Consider the following 18,909-nt stretch of genomic DNA (forward strand, 5'->3'; position numbering starts at 1 on the left):
GGCTTGTTAGTTGCAAGGGGAAATACAGTAACCACACATGGGAGAAGCCCGACACCTTGACCAGGTGATCAAAACTACATCAGTGGTAAGGGATGTCATGTGCTTCCTGATGTGATACCCCGAGAACACAGCATCACTTATGTTGAACACCAGTCAGGGATCGAAAGCCTGAAACTAATCATGAGGAATCTCAGGCAAAACCGATTTGGGGAACATTCTATGAAAAAAAAACAAAAAACCAAAAAACTGGCCTGTATTGTTCCAAAACATCAGTGCCGTGAAAGACAGAGGCTGAGAAATTGTTCCAGAATAAAGGCGACTAAAGAGAAATGAGTAAATGCACTGTGTGACCCTGGACTGGGGAATAAAATGCTATAAAGGACCTTTTTGTTTTAATTGGCAGAATTGGAATTATATCAATGGTAAACTTTCTGTATTTCATAATTGTATTTTTAGATAGTATCCTTGTTCTTTGGAAATACAAAGTATAAGGGATGAAGGACATAGTCTATGTAGCCTACATTAAAATGATTTAAAAAAAAAAATGTGTTCCTATGCAGCGAAAGGCGGGGGAGAAGATGGGAATGGATGAAAGAATGTGGGAATTCCCTGTGCTAGTCCATAACTTTTCTGTAAGTTTGAAGTTATTTCAAAATGAAAAGTTAGAAAACACATCTAAATGAAGGCCCATCAAAACTTCCAGGCAGGGAGATTGTCTCTTGTGAGGGACACCTCTTTCTAGGCCCAGGGGGAGTAGAGAGCATGAAGATTAAGGACCAGCGGTGCTAGGAGACCTGACCCACGATGGGAGATCCAGGAAAGGTTCCTCGAGGAATTTACCTGTCAGCCAAGACCTCAAACTTGGCGTTGGTCAGGTGGGGTTAGCTAGGTGAAGCGGTCAGGGAGAGTGTTCCTGGTGGAGGAAGTAGGGTGCAGAAAGTCTGGAGAGTGGAGCCAGAGGGCCAACAATGTGAAATAAGGCAGGGCTACCAAGTACAGGCCGGGGAGTCCGGGCTTTAGCCTGAGAACAAGGCCAGTGGTTGAAGAGCTGATTTTCAGGTTGGGGAGGGACATGATCAGATGTGTGGCTTGAAGAAAACCTTAAATGCTTTTCACACACACTGCTTCTAAGTCTTCATCTGGCCCAGCTAGATCCTAGGATCGATGGATTGATCCTGGGAGCTGAGCTTCCTAGATAGTGGGATTGTCTGGGGCCCGTGCTTTTCCATCGTTGCCTTCACCCTGTTAGGCAGAGAGGGACTTTCTGCTGCTGCCTTTCAGTGCCCTTGCTTTAGAGACTGAGGGTCAGGTCTCTGTGTTCAACCTCTTATTAGTGTGATTATCTTCCTGAGTCATGAGCTGCCCGAAGCTGGCAGTTGCCTGCCAGCCCATCACGGTGCCATCACCGTGAGTTATTAGAGAGGTTTACGAGGCCAGGATAAACAGCATGAATCAAGAGGGAGAGACAGGCCTGCCTCCTCCCGCTTACATTGCTGTCACTCAGTGAGGGTGCCAGTGGGGGCTGGAGTCAGGGAAGGAGGGAGGGGGTGAGGGAGAGGGCGAAGGAGGGAAACAGCGTGGACGAGAGAGGATTGGAAGGAGGAGGAGGTGAAGACGGATGGGAAAAGATGTCCCAGTAGAGGTGAAGAGAGCTGAGAGCAGCTTATTTGCCTCCACCATTTGGGCTGCCTCTGAGTACAACCAGGAAATTCAGACAACACATAGGACTGTACCTTCTTTCCATTGATGACCTATTGTGATCGCGTGGCCTTGGGTGAGTCATCTGCCTTTCTGGGCAGCTGGTTTCTCTCTCCTCCCATTGGCAGGGCTGCCAACTGCCCTGTGCACATGCAGAGATGCCACACATAGATGCATGGGCTGTTGACATGCTCTGAACCCTTCAGAGATGATCTTTTAAAAAGTAATGAGCTTGATGCTGCTGCTCTTATATAAAAAGTGCACTGATGCCTTCCCGTCACTAACTTGTCACCTTGTGTGCAGACAGGTTACTGCATTAGTGGGCTAAAGAACATTCCAGAATAAATAAATTACTACTGGCACTTAGGGATGCCAGTTTTAATCGCAGTTGAGGACTTTGAGGACAAATACCTTTGCTTCTTTGGTTATCTGTTTGGGGGCTGGAGCCAGAGACCCCCTACCCCGAGTTAATAAATTCAGCTCTGCAGACCAAGCTCTTCTCCTTAGCAGCAGAACCAGAGCTGCTAGGATTGCTCTAAGTATTTATGACAACCATAGAAACTCTTGAGAATTTAAGTAAAGAAGTATTATCATTACATGAAATTGGAAATGAGGAGGTCCGAGACTTGTTTTGCATTTTTTTTAAGTATTTACTTTGAGTTTGGGCTTGGTCATTTGATTGATCTCTTCCCATGTATTCTTTAGAGTGTCAGAAATAGGTGCGCCCCAGTGGTTTATTTTGAATGTTGTAAAATGCAGCGTTAGGCTTCGTGGAGCCATGATAATTTGAATTCAGGGGACACCTGACTGTGGTTTAGGTGACAGATCATGAAAAGGAATTAGAGGAATAATTGGGACAAGCCCTTTGGTTCCGTTTATCTAGATAGCATGTGAGGGATCTTTAAAATAATTTCTTAGGATCATAGTTATTCATCCTTCACTTTAATGAGCGCTAATGACCTAATGCTGAACTGAGTATTGATCAGAATCCAATGACTTATGCTTCTAGCCATCATAAGTGTCCAATTGGCAGATACCTTGAGCGGCCTTGATTCTCAAAAGCCACATATTTTTTCCAGCATTCGATATCAAAATCCAAGGTCAGAGTGCGTGCCTGCCATAATTTCCCACGTATGAAGGAGTGCCAGTTGTCAAGGATTGTCCTTTTTTCCATCTTCAGTGTGTACATCTATATTTACAAGTGAAAGGACAGCTGCTTCAAAATAGGCAGTAAAACTTGGATTCTCAGAAATGTTCGGAATACTCATTCCTTAGTTCTGCTCTACAAATATTTATTGAGTGGCTGCTGTGTGTCAGGCACTGTCCTAAGCGCTGGGGTTACAGTGGGAAATAAAGCAGATGAAAACCCGTGTTCTTGGGGCGTTTACGTGCTAGTGATATGTTCTGGCTAATTGTATTTTCTGGTAACTGGGGAACAAGTATCCACGTGTCATCCCATTAAATGCCTGTCCTAGTTCTTAAGAGTTAAGAAAACTCAATTGGACCCTTACGATTGAGATCTTCCCAGATGGGTCATAAGCCTGAATGTCTGTTACTTTTGCAAATTCTAAAGAAGATGTAGATTGGGCTGAATGTACACTGATCAGGCTGTCTCACGGTAATTAGATGTTAAAACGGTTTCTTGCCACAGTCTTGCTTTCTTATTTTCCACTCCTCAAGGTAGAAACACTGGAGAGAAAATAAACCCAACTGAGGGAATATGAGCTAAATTTAGGTTGAGGTGTTCTAATATCCTAGAGGTATGGGACACTTTAATTCTGTTATCCTTTTCAGATAGTTTTTAATGTCTTTTCTCTTCATGAAACTTCAAGGCATCATATTCATTAAAATCTGATGTGATGTATTTTTTTGGAATTCAGTATTGCCAGCTTGCAGTGAGCCCTAAGCATACAAATGAGGAAAACAAGATCTCCCCATCTGCCACTCTCACAGCATAGCTAGGGGAGGCAAGAGAAGGAGGAGTTCCACATGGGGTGATTAAGAGCAGAGATAGGTCCTGGATGCTGAGAGAACCGAGAGACCTGAGGAGGCCTCGTCCTTCTAGGGGTGGGGCATGGGTTGGGGGAGGAAGCTTATAAAGGCTTCACAGAGGACGCAAATCCTTAGTTCTTTACTGTGGAGTCCTAGCTGAGTTTCTGGGCTTAACTCAGATGGAGACATCAAAAAGGAAATTTTTATTTTATATATTTTACATAGATGATAAGAATATATATTGTTGAGTTAATAATAGCTGCCATTTACAGAACACTTACTGTGTGCTAGGCACTGTACTAAATAAGCATTTTACTGGCGCCACATAATCTTATTCTCCCAGCTCCTCCTGTGAAGTAGGTAATATTAGCTCCATTTTATAGATGAGGAAACTGTAGCCCAGAGAGGTTAAGGGGCATGGCTAAGATCACACAGTTGAGAGGCCGTGCAGCTGGGATTCATGCTGGGGTGTCTTTGCCTCCAGAGCCAGTGCCATACCCTCTACATATACTCCCTTTTTGTGGGGCTCCAGTCGCAAATTCAGCCCTTCCGCAGATGCCTTGGGGTGCATCGTGCAAGGATCCCTTCATACTTCACCACGGGGAGCCGGGCCTTTCTTCCCTGGTAATGATATTTGATTTTCAGTTAATTCAGTGCAACCTCTTTCTTTGACTTCTCTAAGTAGCTAGGTGCTATTGTGACTTCAAGAATGTGTTCCAGATCTAATTTGGACTTGCTGTGTGGCCTTGGATGAGCCAATTTTAAGTCTCCCTTGTTTTCTCTCTTTGCCATCGCTTTGGGAATAGGATTATTAGTAATCCTACTAGTATCAAGCAGTGTATTTCTGGCTAAAGATGGGGTGAGATGCTGTCTTCTGTGGTGCTTGTCAACCAGGAGCTGAGTTGAGGCTGGACTGATGCACTCTGAACCACCCCATCTTTTGTGGGGAGGTTGCAGTTGCCTAAGAGCCTGAAGTGCAATCACAGCTCAGTGCCTTTCCCAGTCTCCAGACATTTCCACGATGCCCCGTCACTCTAAGACTGTCATCAGTGCAGTTGTCTCTGCTTCAGATGACGATGACCTTGCCCCAGCTGTCCCTGGAGGACGGTGGCTTGATGAGTAAGTCCTGAAGCTTGCTAGATGCGGCTCGGTATTTCACATGCCTGCGTTGGCTGGAAAAACCCCAGCATGGGCCTTAGGACTTGGTTGGCCTCCAGGGTCTTGAACATCACTACTCAAAGTGTCTGTGGTGATTATTTATTTTTCTGACTTGTGTTTTCTTTTTCAGCAAATGAAAAGATTGAAGACATCAATGGCTGTCCGAAGAACAGATCGCAAATGGTAAGTGGTACACGGGGTAGGGAGTGTTTGTGTTATGTTAGTAAGCCCTGCCTCTAAATGATATTGACCATCTTGAAAACATTCACACCACCAGCTTTACTCTAGGGGATTATATTAATAAACTAACAGCCATTTCCAAGTATCCGTGGTCTGCTTCTCTGACATTTGTTGGCATTTACTGAAAAATGGTTGTGATTTTTATGTAGATCGTGAGACAGTGAAAATGAAATATTGTCCTTGCTCTTGGAAACAAATGATGCAGAACTGGTGCAAATACACACTTGTTTAGAACTCGGGCTGTTCTGACTCGCTTTGCTTTCTCAAAGACCCACAGCAGTTTCTGTTTGTGCACAGTGCTGGGCCACAGAGGAGGGATGGTCTCTTACTGCTCAGGAACTGGAGCGTGTGGTCTGAGTGCCTATAAAGGTTGGGATGATGTGAAATGAGAACTGTGACAGGAAACGTGAAACGTATGATCATATGCATTCCCAACATCACCTTGACAAGTGGTCTCTCTGGTGTGATACGCTTACGCTCTGATATTATAGCTTAAAAAAAAAAAACCCAAAACAAACTTTTAAAAATCTAATCTTGTTGCATGTCCTGCACATAAATTTTGAATTAAAATTCACCATCACTGTTGAGTTCAGAAAACATTAGGTTGTGATGCCCTAGGTACTTAGCTTTTCCCCTCAAAGCGCTTTTTAATACACAAAGAATTTCTTTTTTAAAGATTGGCACCTGAGCTAACAACTGTTGCGAATCTTTTTTTTTCCTGCTTTTTCTCCCCAAATCTCCCCGGTACATAGTTGTATATCTTAGTTGCACGTCCTTCTAGTTTGTCATGTGGGACTCTGCCTCAACGTGGCCTGATGAGCCATGCCATGTCCACGCCCAGGATCCGAACCAGAGAAACCCTGGGCTGCCACAGCGGAGCACGCAGACTTAACTGCTTGGCCATGGGGCCGGCCGCAACACAAAAAATTCTCAGAATCTGTTAAGGTGATGCTAATACCTGTTTAAAATATGAAGGTGGCAACTTAAGGACAACTTTTTTTTCTGGATATTAATTTGCTTCCAGAAATCTAAAAAAAGACATAATTTGTTTTTCTAACCTCACCCACTCCCTTTGAGAAAGCACAATTTGGTAGCCTCATTCCAGAATACACCAGAGTGATTGGCATTCCTCCGGTTAGCTATTTAATTTTCTGAATTGTTTGTTATCCCAATGAGTTGGACAGAGACCCTTTTCAGGCAACTTCTTTTTGTACACGGAAAGTTTTTTATTATAAAGAGGAGTGAGTGTGTGTGTTCGGTGGGGGGGGAATCATTTTCCAGTTTATATTCTGAGACAAGTTTCTCTTTTTCGGTTGTTCCATTGGAGATTGTCTCCTTTTTGTTTGATCCAGAGAGCGACCCCTTCTTACACAGCAAAGTCCCCATGCAGACATCTCACGGCGGCTTCGCCTTTTGGAAAAGCTTGGCAGCTATTTCTGCTAGAGCTACCGCAGCTGTCTAGTGTATTAATAATTGAGAAAATTTGGAAGAGAGAAGACTTGATTTTAGTGCAAGCATTTTACACATGCAGTCATATCTTCACATGGAAGAGATGCAGGATTTCCCCTGGGATGGACATTGATGAATTTGCCCCAGCCCGTTCTAATGCATATGTAGAGCTGACATTTGAAGGCACTGAACCTTTTATTCTATTTGGTGCATTCATGTTTCCTTTGCCTTCTGTTGGAGGCGTTGTTGTTAAAGTCCACTTTCAAGCTTATGAAATAATATTGTCACCTCGGATTCTTCTATGCGAATTTAGTACCGTATGCAAATATGTTATTTATAAATGCTACCATAGCACCAATGTAATTTTTGTGGTTTCTCCATAACTCTTTCAGCTGTGGAAGTATTGGGTTTTTTTTTGTTTTTTTGTTTTTTTAAAAAGACACTTCTTTTTTTTTAAGATTTTTTATTTTTTTCCTTTTTCTCCCCAAAGCCCCCCAGTACATAGATGTATATTCTTGGTTGTGGGTCCTTCTAGTTGTGGCATGTGGGATGCTGCCTCAGCGTGGTTTGATGAGCAGTACCATGTCCGCGCCCAGGATTCGAACCAACGAAACACTGGGCCGCCTGCAGCGGAGCGCGAGAACTTAACCACTCGGCCACGGGGCCAGCCCCAGGAAGTATTGTTTTTTTCATGGACTATGTTTTTTTTAGAACTCAGGAATATAAAATCCTATAATTGTCTGTGATAATTAGTTCCAGCTTGGAGGCAAGGAGGCAGACATGGTCTGGTGGTAAACATAGTAGAGAATAGTTCAGCATACAGGACGTGGGTCCAGGAAAATGTAAGAACCTCTACCGCAGTCATTCCATTTGTAGGAAATGAGAAAGATGATGATAAGGACAACAGGGCCATTGTCCTTTCCTCTACATCACAAAACAATGACAAATCCGTAAGGCAGAACTTCCCTAGGGGACACAGGAAGTGCTTCTTACAGGCGAGCATGTGTGTTCTGGCTAGTAAGACACCGTGTGTGTGTGTGTGTGTGTGTGTGTGTGTGCGCGCGCGCACACACACATATACAAAGTTAAAGCATTTCTACCCATCAGAAGCATAATTTGGGAATATGGCATAGCGAATGAGCCACCATGTCGAGATTCCTAGAAGTTTAAACTCCCAGTTAGGCTTTACTTAAGGTGGCCGATGATAAAGACGTGTTGTTGTTGTTTGCTGAACATTGCCTGTTTTGGGGAGACAAGAGGGGACGGTATATGGAGAGCCCCGTGTTGACAGAAGGAAGGTGACACACAATGAGGTGAGACCTTGAAGAGTGCACCTTTTGGGAGGGTAGCTGACTCCCTTGAAAACCATCAGCATAGAGTCAGTGTGCTCACTCCCTCAGTAACCAGAGCATCTTCAGGGGCCTTTCATAAAGGAGACAAAAGCAACCTTGTTTCAGAGCAGGAGGAATGGGTGCTGTTCCAATTTTCAAGGGGCAAATTCGTTTAGTCAACTGATTGGTGGGTAGGAACATAAGCTTTGAGTTTGTGCGTAGGAGGCCTCTCTCCCATCCCGTCACTTGTGCTCCTCCTCCTGACCCCCTAGGCTGCCCTGGATTTCTGTTCTCTAACTCCTGCACTCCAGGCTCTGCTTCAAGTCCTTCTCTCTTCCCAGAGGATGGGGAAGTGAAATCAGACACCTGTGGCATACGGACTAGAGAATTCCAGGAACATTGATGCACAAACATTGCGGGCGTGGCATTGCATACTTGTAGGTATCAATCAGCATACATTCACAGACAGCCAGCTAATGCCAGGCACAGTGCAAGGCCAAGGGAATACACAGGTGAAGAAGATGTGCTCCCTGCCCGCAAGGGACTCAGTGATGAGTGGGCAGGAGACCAGAGAACAAATAGAACAACAGAACAGAGCAGCTGCTCCCACAGACATCTGCATGCACAGTGGGGACCCATTCCACCCTGGCACAAGGGGACGTTTAAGAATAACTTTTAAGGGGTGGGTCTTGAAAGTCAAGAGGGTTCACCACAGGGGAATGGTGGGTGGAAGAGGATTTCCATTTCTGGAGACTCTGTTGACCTGAGGATGTCACGGGCCTGCAGAGGGAGAGTTTGCAACATTTGTTCCTTGATCTACCGAAGTGCCATAAGCTGTGTCTGCTGAGACTCTTCTGGCCTCCCTGCTATGTCAGCCCTTTGCCCTGTTGTGTCTGAGGGGAGGGATGGGGCATGGAAGAGCCCAGAGCACAACAGACCCCATAGGCACAGCTGTCTTTTCAGACCTGGGACAAGTCTTTATTCATCGTCACTACACATGTCTCATCTTGTAGAGCAACCCCCATTGGATCCCGGAGCAAAGTGTTCTAAAGGAAAATACCCACGGTCATCAGCTCCCATGGAGGGAAGTTCAGCCCTGAGATCTGGGAAATGAAATGCCACCTGGTGGGAAATGGCAGCTAATGTTTTTAACATCTGCACTAACGTGTGCTTTAAGGTCTACGAGCACTTCTGCTCCCATGAGTGCATTTGAGCCTCCTGACCCTGCTGGGGATCTGCAGGACACTCCCCTCTTGCCTGGGAAGGGACTGAGGCGCTGGGTAGTGGAGGACTGTCCCCAGGGAGAGGCAGATCCCAAACCATCAGCATCTCCCATAACCCTCTCATAGAGGCCTGTGTGATATGGGACTGTGCTGGGGTCCAAAGGCAGAGACAGATGGCAGTGACTCCCCTTTCCCCAGCATGCCTGGCCTCAGCTTGGGTTTAAGGAGTCCTTTGCCCTGTATCACTCTGACCTAGATATATTTGGGGTCAAATCCTTGGAGATGGAGCTGTAGAAACAACACTCCCTGCCCCACCCCCAGTCCATCCATTTGGCCCTTGAATAAGTTGGTGTGTGTGCGTCAGAGCGGGTTAAAGTGTTCCATCTGTTTAGCATTGCCATGGCGACCTGGGGGCATCTTTCTGGCTTTCAAGTGGTGTGTTCTGCGGAGTTCTGCGTTGCTTTGGAAGGAGAGACGTTGCTTGGAGTGCGGCCAGCAGGTGCCGGGGCTGCGCCGCCTCACTCCTTGAACCCGCTGTCCTCCAAGACCCAAGACACGGGCTCGCTTGGGAGCCCAGGAATGGCTGCCGCACGGGGTGGCTTTCTTTTTTATCTGTCACTGTTTTAAGCGGCTTGGCTTTCTGTTGTTGGTTAGGAGAGGTGCGGAGTTAGGGAGGCCTGCTGGCCCTTCGGCAGGGAGCGCAGGCCTGATCTCCCCTGGGGCTGGGCTGGCTGCTCGCAGGCCTGGGGGCATCTGGGGCCTCCTCCTCCCAGGGAGTCCTCTGCCTTCTTCCCTTAGTGCGGCCAGACAGAGGGCCAGCCTGGGCTGGGGACCCAGACAGGCCAAGTTGGAGTGTCTTGTCCTCTGTCTGTGGCCTTGAGCTGGTGATTTAACCTTTGGAAGCCTCCACTTCCTGTTCTGTGAAGTGGCATTGGTGATAGTACAAACCTCATAAAGTTTCTGTGAGGACCGGTGAGGCGTTCAAGGCGATAATGGGTAATAGTAATTAAAATGATAAGAGAACTGAAGCCTGTGGTGTGTTTGCCTTGTGCCCAGCGCCCTTCCAAGTGCTTCACAAGTCCCTCTTGGCTCCTCCTTGAAGGTGGGTGAGCTTATCCCCGTGTTCCCAGCATGTGGTCGGCACTCGAGACACAGCAGTTTCTATGGTGACGATAGAAACAGTTAACGGTTGTTCATGTGCCTGGGGACATGGAACCCTTTGGAAATCCCAGAAAAGCTACGAGTCCTCTCCTCCTCAGATGGCACGTACTCCAGAATGTTGCATATAGTCTGAGCAGGTCCTGGAGCCCAGAGGCTGGCCCCCGTGCGCCCTGGGGCTCCACAGACCCCGGCTCAGTGCCCCTGCTGCTTAGGGCACAGCTCTGCTCCTCACCGTGTCCTTTCAGGGCCCCCTGTGGAAAATGCCAGCACCTGGGTTCTCAAGACAATAGGAGCTTGCACTTAGACACAGAGAAGGACAGGGCAGTGGTTTCAAACTTCTGTTCCACAAGCAGAGCTCCTCTTCTTCCCCAGATAAAGTCTGACCTGGGACCCCCCATGAGGAAGCCATAACCCCTGAGTTGTGGCTCTAAGTAGGAGTGGGCAGCCCAGAGCAGAGCCACCTGAGCCGCTCCGTCTCGCCTGCCCCTCCCCCGCCCACTGGCGCAGCCACCCCTGCTGTCCAGGTTCAGAGGCCAGCACCTGGGAGGACAGTGTGATGAGGCCTAGGCACTCGTACTGGGCATCAGCTTCCCTCTCTGCACCTGCGTCTAGCCCTCCCTCCTGTGGTCCAGCCCTCCCTCCTGGGTCCAGCCCTCCCTCCTGGGTCCAGCCCTCCCTCCTGTGGTCCAGCCCTCCCTCCTGGGTCCAGTCCTCGCTCCTGGGTCCAGCCCTCGCTCCTGTGGTCCAGCCCTTCCTCCTGTGGTCCAGCCCTCCCTCCTGTGGTCCAGCCCTCCCTCCTGGGTCCAGCCCTCGCTCCTGTGGTCCAGCCCTCCCTCCTGTGGTCCAGCCCTCCCTCCTGGGTCCAGCCCTCCCTCCTGGGTCCAGCCTTCCCTCCTGTGGTCCTCCAAAGTCTCCTCTATGAAGAGAGCTCATCAGACTAGGTCTTCCTTTTCACCTGTGACCTCTGGAGGTTGCAAAGCATCATGGCTAAGAGCTGGCTCTGAAGGCTGACTGCTGGTGACCCAGGGCTGTTCTTAGTCTCTTGGGGGACCAGCTTCTATAACAGGGATGGCAATAGTACCTGCCTCACAGGTGGTTTTACGGCTTACATGAGTGAGTCTGTATGAAGTGCCAGCACACTGCTGGGCACAGAGGGCCACTCAGTAGATGTTAGCTTTTCATATGATGTTGATTTTTCAAGATAACTAGGTGTTTTTAAAGAAACAGACATGTTTCAAGAATGGCCAGCCCCACCTTTGGGTGGGGAGTTGGTTAGTGCAGCCCTGGATAATCCACGTGGCCTCTCAGCGCTTCCACTTCCCTCCTGGAAAATGGAGAATGACAGCCCATCACGGGCCTATTGTGAGGTTTCAGAGAGAGAATTTACCTTCACAGAGCACTCACAGTGCATGTGTGAAGAGCTTTCCCTAATTATTATGGTTCCTCCTCAAAACAGCCCTATGAAGTCGGTGCAATTATTGTTTCCATTTTGCACACTAAGACTGAAGCTTGAAAAGGTCATTTTTTGCCCCAGATTACTCATCTAGCAGGCAGAAGTGATGTTCGAACCCAAGTCTGTCTGTCTAGGTTAAGAGCCTGTGACAGTGTTCACTTCCGGGACAGAGAAGGGGTGTGACAAAAATAGTCTCCACCTCAGTAATCCTGTTCTCCATAGTTTTCATTTGTAGATGCAGCAGAATCAGCTGGGAGTTCGTGAGAAGGGAGGAGATTGAGTATTTCTGGAATGGGCCTGAGTTGACCTGTTCATGGGAACTCAAGAGCTAAAAAAGGAGCAGTGAAAGGCAGCCTCACGGGATGGCCGCGAAGAGGCCTGGCGCCAGGTACCCCTGATGGCCTTCTCCACAGAGCTTCCTGGGCCAGGGAAGGCCATTTGCAACAAGATCAGGTTTCCAGGCCTCGTGACCTTGAGCCCTCCCAACAGCTGCCAGAAAGCCGGCCACATGCCTGGGGAGTGTCTGAGTTCCTTGGGCAGCTGAGTTGCCTCTTTCCTGGGCCCCTGGGCCTATTTTTACACAGCCTTAAGGACACACATGTTACAGAACCAAGAAGGAATGAAGAGAAGTCCATGGGCCACCTAGAATTTAAAGTGGAAAGAGTCCGGGGCCAAGATGGGCAGAAAGCATCCAGTGTCACTGCTTAGGTTTTGGCCAGGAATCTTTTTCAAAGATGGCGGCAACCTCCACATCTATCTCTACCTCTTTGGTTGTGCCTCTGTTTAAAACCATCATTGGCTCCCTGTTCGCCTCTCCATACCCTTGAGCATACAGTAGAAGGGTTTTCACAATCTGGTTGTTGTCATCTCCTGCCACTTGACCACTCATACTTTATACCCCAGACATATGGGGACTTGGGAGGGCATGTGTGCTCATGTCTGTGTGCTTCAATGCATGCTGTCCAGTCAACAGGGAAGACCTGATGATTATCCCATCTGGGTAGTGTGGCCTTTAATCTCCAGGTCAATTGTTACCTCAAGTAGTTGAGATAATTCAGTGCCTGTTGTCTTTTGTGCCCAGGTGTCCTCTCCCTGCATTTCTACTAACATACTTTCCTGTGGTTGTCTGTTGAACTGTTTTCTTGAAGCAGATGTCATGTCTTTCACCTGCATATCCTAAGCACCCATCACTTCAATAACTGGCATATAGTAGTTGTTTAATAAATGGTAGATGGGTGGACAGATGAATGGAAAGACCAAGGAGGGAGCTGGCCTGGCCTTGTCCATGTGGCTAGAGGATTGTACCGTTATTCTCATATTATCTACAGCTGAGCAGTGATTTGAGCACTGGGTGTTAACTTGGAAGTTCCTTATTGGATTTAAGAAATGTATATTCTAGATCACTAAATCACTATTCTAGAAGAATCTTTCCTTCTCCATTACTTTTTTCCTTGCTTTATCCAGAGGACTCAAATAGGACACGGCAGTTAATTTTTAGTTTATTGAGTTCTTTCGTGTTGCTTTAGGTAAGCATTTTTAGGCATCCTTATAACTACCAGATATTATTAACATAGTTAATAAGAATGATAATAAGGCACTGTTCTAACCGCTCTACATATTTTAACTCATTTTCATAACAACCCTGTGGAATGAGCAGCGTATTCTGTTCGTTCCATTTGAGGGTCTGGAGAACTTAGACCCAGGTCCCATTTGCCGCGCTCTGCCGGGGGCCGAATGTGAGTTATGGCAGAGAACCTCGCATCCCCCTTCCCTGCATTCTGTTGAGCCTAGGGTTGTGGCTTTTGTCCCTGATTCTGTCAGTGTCTTTATATAATAATAATAGCAAACACTTATCATGTATACTTATAGCTGGGCAATGTTTCAAACATTTTATCTGCATTAACTGATTTTATCTTCATGAAACCCTGTGAGAGCAGTTACCTTTATTATTCCCATTTCACAGCTAAGGAAGCTAAGACAGAGAGAGGTTTAGTAACTTGCCTGAGGTCACACAGCTAATAAGTGACAAGCTGGGGTTGGAACCCTGGAAGCCTGGCTCTAGCATCCATTCTCTTAACTGTTAAGCTGTGTCTACATATAAAGAAACGGACTGAAGAAGGAAAAAAGACTGGCTGTGACATGGAGGTACACAAATTACACTTGTAATGCCAGCCCCTCAAGTAGGTAAGGGCAGAGCCTCGTGGGGAGACACTCCATCCTGGGAAGGAGATTTGGGATGGAGAAGCAGCAGCATGGACTCCAGAATCGGGCAGCCCTGGGGCTCTCACACTGGGCGTGTGTGCTTGGCAAGTCACTGCATCGGGGTCTTCTCCCTCATCTGTAAAAAGGGGATGTTAACGGAAGCTGCCTCCTCCGGCTGTTGCAGGGGATGAATGAGGGATGGCAAAGCACCTCGCATCATCCTGGCTCACGAAGACAGCACATTAGATGGCTGTTCCTTCCCAGCTCACAGGTCACATATATCCTAACTACTGACTTGTGCAGTCAAAGGTTTTTTCACACTCATGATGTAGGCACCCAGTGTGATAGGCTGAACAATGGGCCCCCAAAGATGTCCATGTACCATTCCTAGGAGCCTTTGAATATGTTATCTTACATGACAAGAGGGACTTTGCAAATGTGATTAACATTTGCATTTTGAGATAGAAAGATTATCCTGGATTATCCGTGGGTCCTATGTGATCACAAGGCTCCTTCTGAGAGGGAGGCAGGAAGGTGAGAGAGGAGGTGTGGCCATGGAAGCAGGTCAGAGAAGAGACCGAGAATGAGACTGGAAGATGCTATTCCCCTGGCGTCTGATGGAAGAAGGGGCTGTGAACCAAGGAATGCAGGTGGCCTCTAGAAGCTAGAAAGACAAGGCGACAGATTCTCCCCTGGAGACTCTGGAATGGATGTAGCCTGCTGACTCCTTCCCTTTAGCCCACCCAGACTGACTTTCCTCTGGAACTGGGAGAGAATAAATTTATGTTGTTTGAAGCCACTAAATTTTTGGTAATTTGTTACAGCAGCAAAAGGAAACTAATACGCTCTGGGATTCAAACAAAATAACTCTCACTGAATTAGACAGTCAGCTATCTGGGTTTCTAACAGGGGCTCATTTTGCTGCTATGAGCCCCTTGGTTTCCGAGTGTTCTAGAAGTTGCCTCCGTGGTTAAGTCACTTCAAAATGGAATTTCCACATCTGTAAGTCGGAAGCAGGTGATTGTAGGGAAGGGTGGGGGGGAGAGAGGCCCATGTTCAGTTTCCAGCCTGTGCCCCTACTGTGGGCCCCCTAAGATGCTGAGCTGTCCTGGGAGTAGCAGATGCCATTTCATCCACTAATTAGAGGTGAGTACCGGGTCTTCCTGACCTCTTTGATGTGAATATAAGCTCCCGAGTAGGTGCTGTGTCCCCCAACTAATGTGTATTTGTCTTGTAATTAGTGACATTTAAACACATTTTAAGATATTTATCATATTTTATAGGCTATTTAATAACATCAAAGCTCCTGGTATAACCTGTTTATCATCTCTTTTAGTTCAATAAAAATTGCCATCTTGCCAGCACCTGGCATGGTGCTAGGCACATTGGAAATGCTCAGCTGATGTGTCTTAGATGAATGAGCTAAACAATTAGTGGTCCACCATCCAGGAACTTCCCGGGGTTGGGGGAGGAATGTGACACATCAAATTGTAATGTGTCATATACACTGTACTTTTAAAAGCTGTAAAGAAACTTGAGTCATCCCAAGCCAAGAAATTCTCTAAAATCCAATCTCTTGCAATTTTATATTTTAACTTAGTTATAAAGGTGTATGGAAAAGACACCAAAATAACAGATTATTTTCATTAATAAGGAAAGCCGTGTTTGGTTTGGCACAGCCTGCTACAGCAGTGTGCGTGAGAATCGCCTGGAGAGCTTGTTCAAACAAATTTCTGGGCCCACCCCCAGGGTCTCTGATTCACTAAGTCTGGGGAGGAGCTGGAGAATTTGCATTTTTAACAAGCTCTCGGGTGATGCTGTTGCTGTTGGTCTGGTGACCGCACTTTGCCAACGTCCTCTTAGAGCCAAGTAGAAAAATCAGTTTGGGGATATGCCTGGGCAAACATGCATTTAAACATGTATTAGTTTGCAAAGTTGTTGAAAATTTTTTAAATTAACAATATCTCTAAAGGGTTTGTTTAAATTTCGCTAAATATTTTGAATGAGCCAATCAGTTTGCGTTTTGGGAAAGGTTAGGAAGCTTCTCTTGTCTGAGAACTATGGTGAATTCTACACTGAGAGGATCTGAGCTGTGCGCGTGGCCGTGGTCGTGGAATTGGCCAGCGCCTTCTCTACCCGCCCAGCTCACTCCATCTCTATGGCCCTTCATTTCCTCCATTGAAAAATTGAAGTGATAATCCTTTAGTACGTCGTACTTAACTGCCTGTGTCCCACCAGGTGGTCGCTTCTTGGCGGGCGGTGTTGCATCTGCCCATGTGCCCTGGGAGATGCTCAGGGATTCTTCCTGAAGAAATTCCCATCACACCTGCCTCGGACTGAGGCATTGTGAGTGGTGACATGGTGCTCAGTGAAGTTAAAGAACTTAGCAAATGTGAGGATAGGCGAAGGGAGAATAGCTACACATCTTGAGCCGAAAGAGAAATTGGATGGTGATTTATAACCATGTAGACTGTGGTTTGTATAAAAGCCATCTGCGCCTCGAGCTTGGATCCACCTCTCTGCATATGTCTTCATGGGGTTCTCATGTTTCAGCCATGCATCAAAGGGCTGTTTTCTGTATGTGTATGTGTGTGTGTGTGTGTTTTATTTTTCCATGTAACAACTTAGCAGGGAATTTCTGTTTGCACTTTCAGGCATGGTTAGCCTATGGCATCTGCATGCTGGGAACTGGTCAGTAGAAGAATGCCAGGGTGCTCGCTTAGTCAAACGGTAGAGAATGGTGGCCACAAGCTGAGTTCAGGTCCCTTTTAAAACCAACCCCAAAACCGAGTAGATACCAATAGTTAGGTGAAAATCAACTCATAAAAATTGATCCTCCAGCTTTTTTTTTAAAAAAAAAAGATCTGAAGGGGCTGGCCCCGTGGCCGAGTGGTTAAGTTCGCGCGCTCCGCTGCAGGCGGCCCAGTGTTTCGTTGATTCGAATCCTGGGCGCGGACATGGCACTGCTCATCAAACCACGCTGAGGCAGCATCCCACATACCACAACTAGAAGGACCCACAACGAAGAATATACAACTATGTACCGGGGGGCTTTGGGGAGAAAAAGGAAAAAATTAAAAAAATCTAAAAAAAAAAAAAAAAAAAAGATCTGAAAACCTGGCCATACTGGGTTGGCCCTCTCCAGGCAAAAATTGGCTAAAACTGGGTAGCAGCTGCCCCTTGAGGTCGGTGCAGGCTGCATTTGCCACACTCCTCACCATTCCCTAGTGTATTATTCCCAGCCTCTGTTACTCATTTGTTACCTGCCTCAGGTTTTTGACCCCCAGACAATATCATGACCTCTCTCAGGAATCTTAAGCACTGGCAGATGGTGTTTTGAAAGATCCCTGTTTTAGGAGTATTTTGATTTCAAATAACGCCTGTAAATGTTGATATTGTCTTAAATAATTTCTGCTCCTGAAGACTTAAAACACCGTAAAAGAACATAAATATTTTCCACAAAACGTGTCCAAAAGGATGTGGGAGAAGTCACTCCTCCCTCTGTGAAGTGTCCTTTGTCCTTGTGATGTAAAGGCGAGATTTGGTTTGGATGGACTGTTTACTGGTCTTGTCACATGGCCAAAGTCCTCGAGAGGGAAAGTGACCAACAGAGAGGTCAGGAGCAGTGGCAAAGCCCTGGCTGTTTCGTTGTTCCTGTTCCCTGTTTGTCGAGGGCTTCATAGCTTTAAAACACTTTCCACTAAGTGTTCAAGTTTCAACTCTGCCATTTCATAACTGCGATTTTAGGAAAGCACTTAAAACAATCTGTGCCTCCATTTCCCCATTTGGAAGGTGCTAATATCTACCATATCTAGTGGTGAAAATTAACGGAACTAATAATGTATGGAGAAGAATTTAGCCTAGTGCTTTGTGTTTTCTAAGATTGCAAATATTAGTTTCTTGTGAGGCCTCTATAATGCTTTCAAGAAAGGGCTAATTATCCCCATTTTACTGAAAGGAAAACTGAGGCTCAGGGAAATTAAGTACCTTAGCCAAAGATAGCCAAGAAGCCCTGAGAAATCCACAGTTCCCTAGACTCCACCTCTGGTCCTGTGACATCCTTAATTTTCCTTTCCCCCTTTAAAACGCCCTCTTAGTAATGACCTCGATCACAATGCAGATCACAGCACTTTGACAGGTTGGCTTTTCCTGTTGAGTAATTTGATGGGCGAGAGGGGTTCCCACATTGGTGTGAACACGGTGGCAGCCATGTAGACTTGGATGGGGTGGCAGAACTCGACCAAAATCTCATCTTTCTCACACTTTCCCCTGAAGGGACAGGAAGGCAACAGGAGAAGGGCATGCAGCCTGGGTCTCCTTCACTGTTGTGACGGATAACTCGTTACCTTTCATGAAAGGGAGGTCTTGAGATGAATCAACTTGGAATGAAAGCCTTGCCTGGGCTCCCATCTGCTTCTCTAAGGGGATGCTGCAGAGGAGACCCTAACTAAAGCGAAGGGCCTTTTGGGGTTAGCCTGCGGGTGGGGTGTTTCTTTTGACTTGCTCTCTTCCTCTCTATTGCATCACCCATCTTGTGAGGCTCCTTTGAGAGAGACTTGCCGAGATTTTATTCTGAGTTTCAGAATTTACTGATGCTTTGTTTGTAAGTGGCTATAAAGTGCTCTATTTTTATGATCATCCAGGAGTTTAATTTTAGCCCTTAGGGGGAGGGTGTCTTCCTATTACCTTGACCTGTAGGTAGAACCATATGAAATGGCCAATAGTTAACTATTTTTTTACCTACGAAAATTACAGTTTTATCTGGTTCAGTGGAACACTTGGCAAGGATGGAAATAGCAACAGAGATTAGCATTATATGACAAGTTAAAAATTGTCACTGTTTCTTCACAAGTGTATTGGATATCTTGTAGCCTTGGAAAGCTCAAGGATATCCTGTAATAGAGACCTTCCTTGTCTGGTTTGTTTTTCCTCTTCCAGTGAATGTGGACCATGCCTCTGACATTCTGGCCATGGCGGTAATGTAAGCAGAATTGAGAATTAT

At 46.5% G+C, this 18,909-nt stretch overlaps 1 protein-coding gene across 15 annotated transcripts in view; it reads left to right on the top strand.

Moving 5' to 3' along the window:
• Positions 1–18,909, top strand: part of NAV2 (neuron navigator 2) — a 706,640-nt gene that overhangs the window by 451,422 nt on the left and 236,309 nt on the right. For all 15 annotated transcript variants that reach the window (XR_011541254.1, XM_070624490.1, XM_070624493.1 and 12 more), the window contains one exon: positions 4,979–5,031. Coding sequence is in view for 14 of the 15 variants with exons in the window: in XM_070624490.1 (XP_070480591.1) it covers positions 4,979–5,031 (53 nt within the window). In the remaining variant the exon portion in view is untranslated. The remainder of the gene's footprint in view (positions 1–4,978; positions 5,032–18,909) is intronic.

The sequence above is a fragment of the Equus przewalskii genome, chromosome 6 (genome assembly GCF_037783145.1).
Source record: "Equus przewalskii isolate Varuska chromosome 6, EquPr2, whole genome shotgun sequence".
In the NCBI taxonomy this organism is placed as follows: Eukaryota; Metazoa; Chordata; class Mammalia; order Perissodactyla; family Equidae; genus Equus; species Equus przewalskii.